Source organism: Entamoeba nuttalli (assembly GCF_000257125.1).
Source record: "Entamoeba nuttalli P19 unplaced genomic scaffold asmbl_1945, whole genome shotgun sequence".
Classification (NCBI taxonomy): domain Eukaryota; phylum Evosea; order Mastigamoebida; family Endamoebidae; genus Entamoeba; species Entamoeba nuttalli.
In genome coordinates, this window is record NW_008574968.1 from 1 (window position 1) to 1,401 (window position 1,401).

Consider the following 1,401-nt stretch of genomic DNA (forward strand, 5'->3'; position numbering starts at 1 on the left):
TTTTTTTTTTGTTATTTATTTACAAATCAATTATTACAGAATTTATTTACTTCTCTAAAATTATTCATTAAATAAAAACAAACAAAATTGAATCATTAAAAATAATTAAATTCAAATCATAAAGAATAATAGAATAAAGAGAAGAATATTCATATTCAAAAGAATTGAAATTGATCCATCATCAACACCATCATATGGATCTTCCCATTCACCGACACACATTCCTCTTGCATCAAGAGTAGTATTTGCTTTACAAGCAGAACATTTTAATGTTCTTTCATCACATGAATCACAATTTTTATCTAACTTACAATTACCAGCAAATACAATGTAATTTAATGGAATATAAAAATCACCAATCTTTTGACCAATTCCACATAAAACATCAGTTGATATCTTTAAATAATTATCTCCATCTCCCCAACCATCATACCATGAATTTCTCATAATAAAGAATTCTCTTCCATCTTCCTTTACCATAACCAACAATAATAACTTGATGATCTGTTTGAGTATTGTCAGTACATGATGATGGGAATGTATAAATTCCACTTCCTACATTTCCAAATGCAGGATCTACACTAGTGTAAATAGAAGTTGAAATAGGTCCATAATGATGAAGAATCTTTTTTAATATATGAACTTTTTCTTGATGAGTTCCTGTAACAGCAAAAATATGATAATGATCATTTCTCATTTGAATTTTAACATTTGGATTTTGATCTCCTCGTGGTGAACATGATGTACTTGTTGATCCTGAACCATCAATATATCGATAATCTGATTCAAGTGAATATGATGGTTCTGCATCAAGAATATTCATTACATTTCCTCCACAACATCTTTTACTAATTTGAAGATTTGATCCTCCTGGAATTGCTTTATCAATCCAACGTTGTGGTGTAAATAATGGTTTAACAGTTTTATTAATATCTTTGTCATTATAATAATATGAAATATTAGCATAAAGATATTGTCCTAAATTTGCTGTTGAAGCTGCATAACATGAACCACATGATCCTTGATTAAATTGTTTTCCACATAAATCAATTGGTTCTCTTCTTGTATTATTAACAACATATTTACCACAATAAGTATGATATTCTGGAAGGTTATCTCCTTCTGGTAATGGTGGTGGTTGATTAAAATCTCTATTATAGTTGTCGTCATATCCTTTTAACTTTGCTATATTAATTGGAATTGATGGAACTACTCCATATTCTGCTGGATATAAATCTGTTAATGCATTTATCACAAAAACTGCATCGGAATCTCTTGTTCTTTCTGAGTTTCTTTGTCTAATTAATTTAACTCTTTCTTTAAAAATTGAGAATCTGTATAATTTTTGACTTGGAGTTTCATAGACTTTACGGTATTTAGCTTGGAATTGATTAAATAATG

At 28.3% G+C, this 1,401-nt stretch overlaps 1 protein-coding gene across 1 annotated transcript; it reads right to left on the minus strand.

The window, feature by feature from the left end:
* Nucleotides 1-427: 427 nt before the first annotated feature.
* Nucleotides 428-1,132, minus strand: ENU1_003030 (cysteine protease, putative; the record flags this gene model as incomplete). Its single annotated transcript, XM_008856475.1, has 1 exon — nucleotides 428-1,132. A coding segment is annotated over one exon (705 nt), but the record flags the coding sequence as incomplete, so codon positions are not given.
* Between the last annotated feature and the right edge of the window lie 269 nt (nucleotides 1,133-1,401).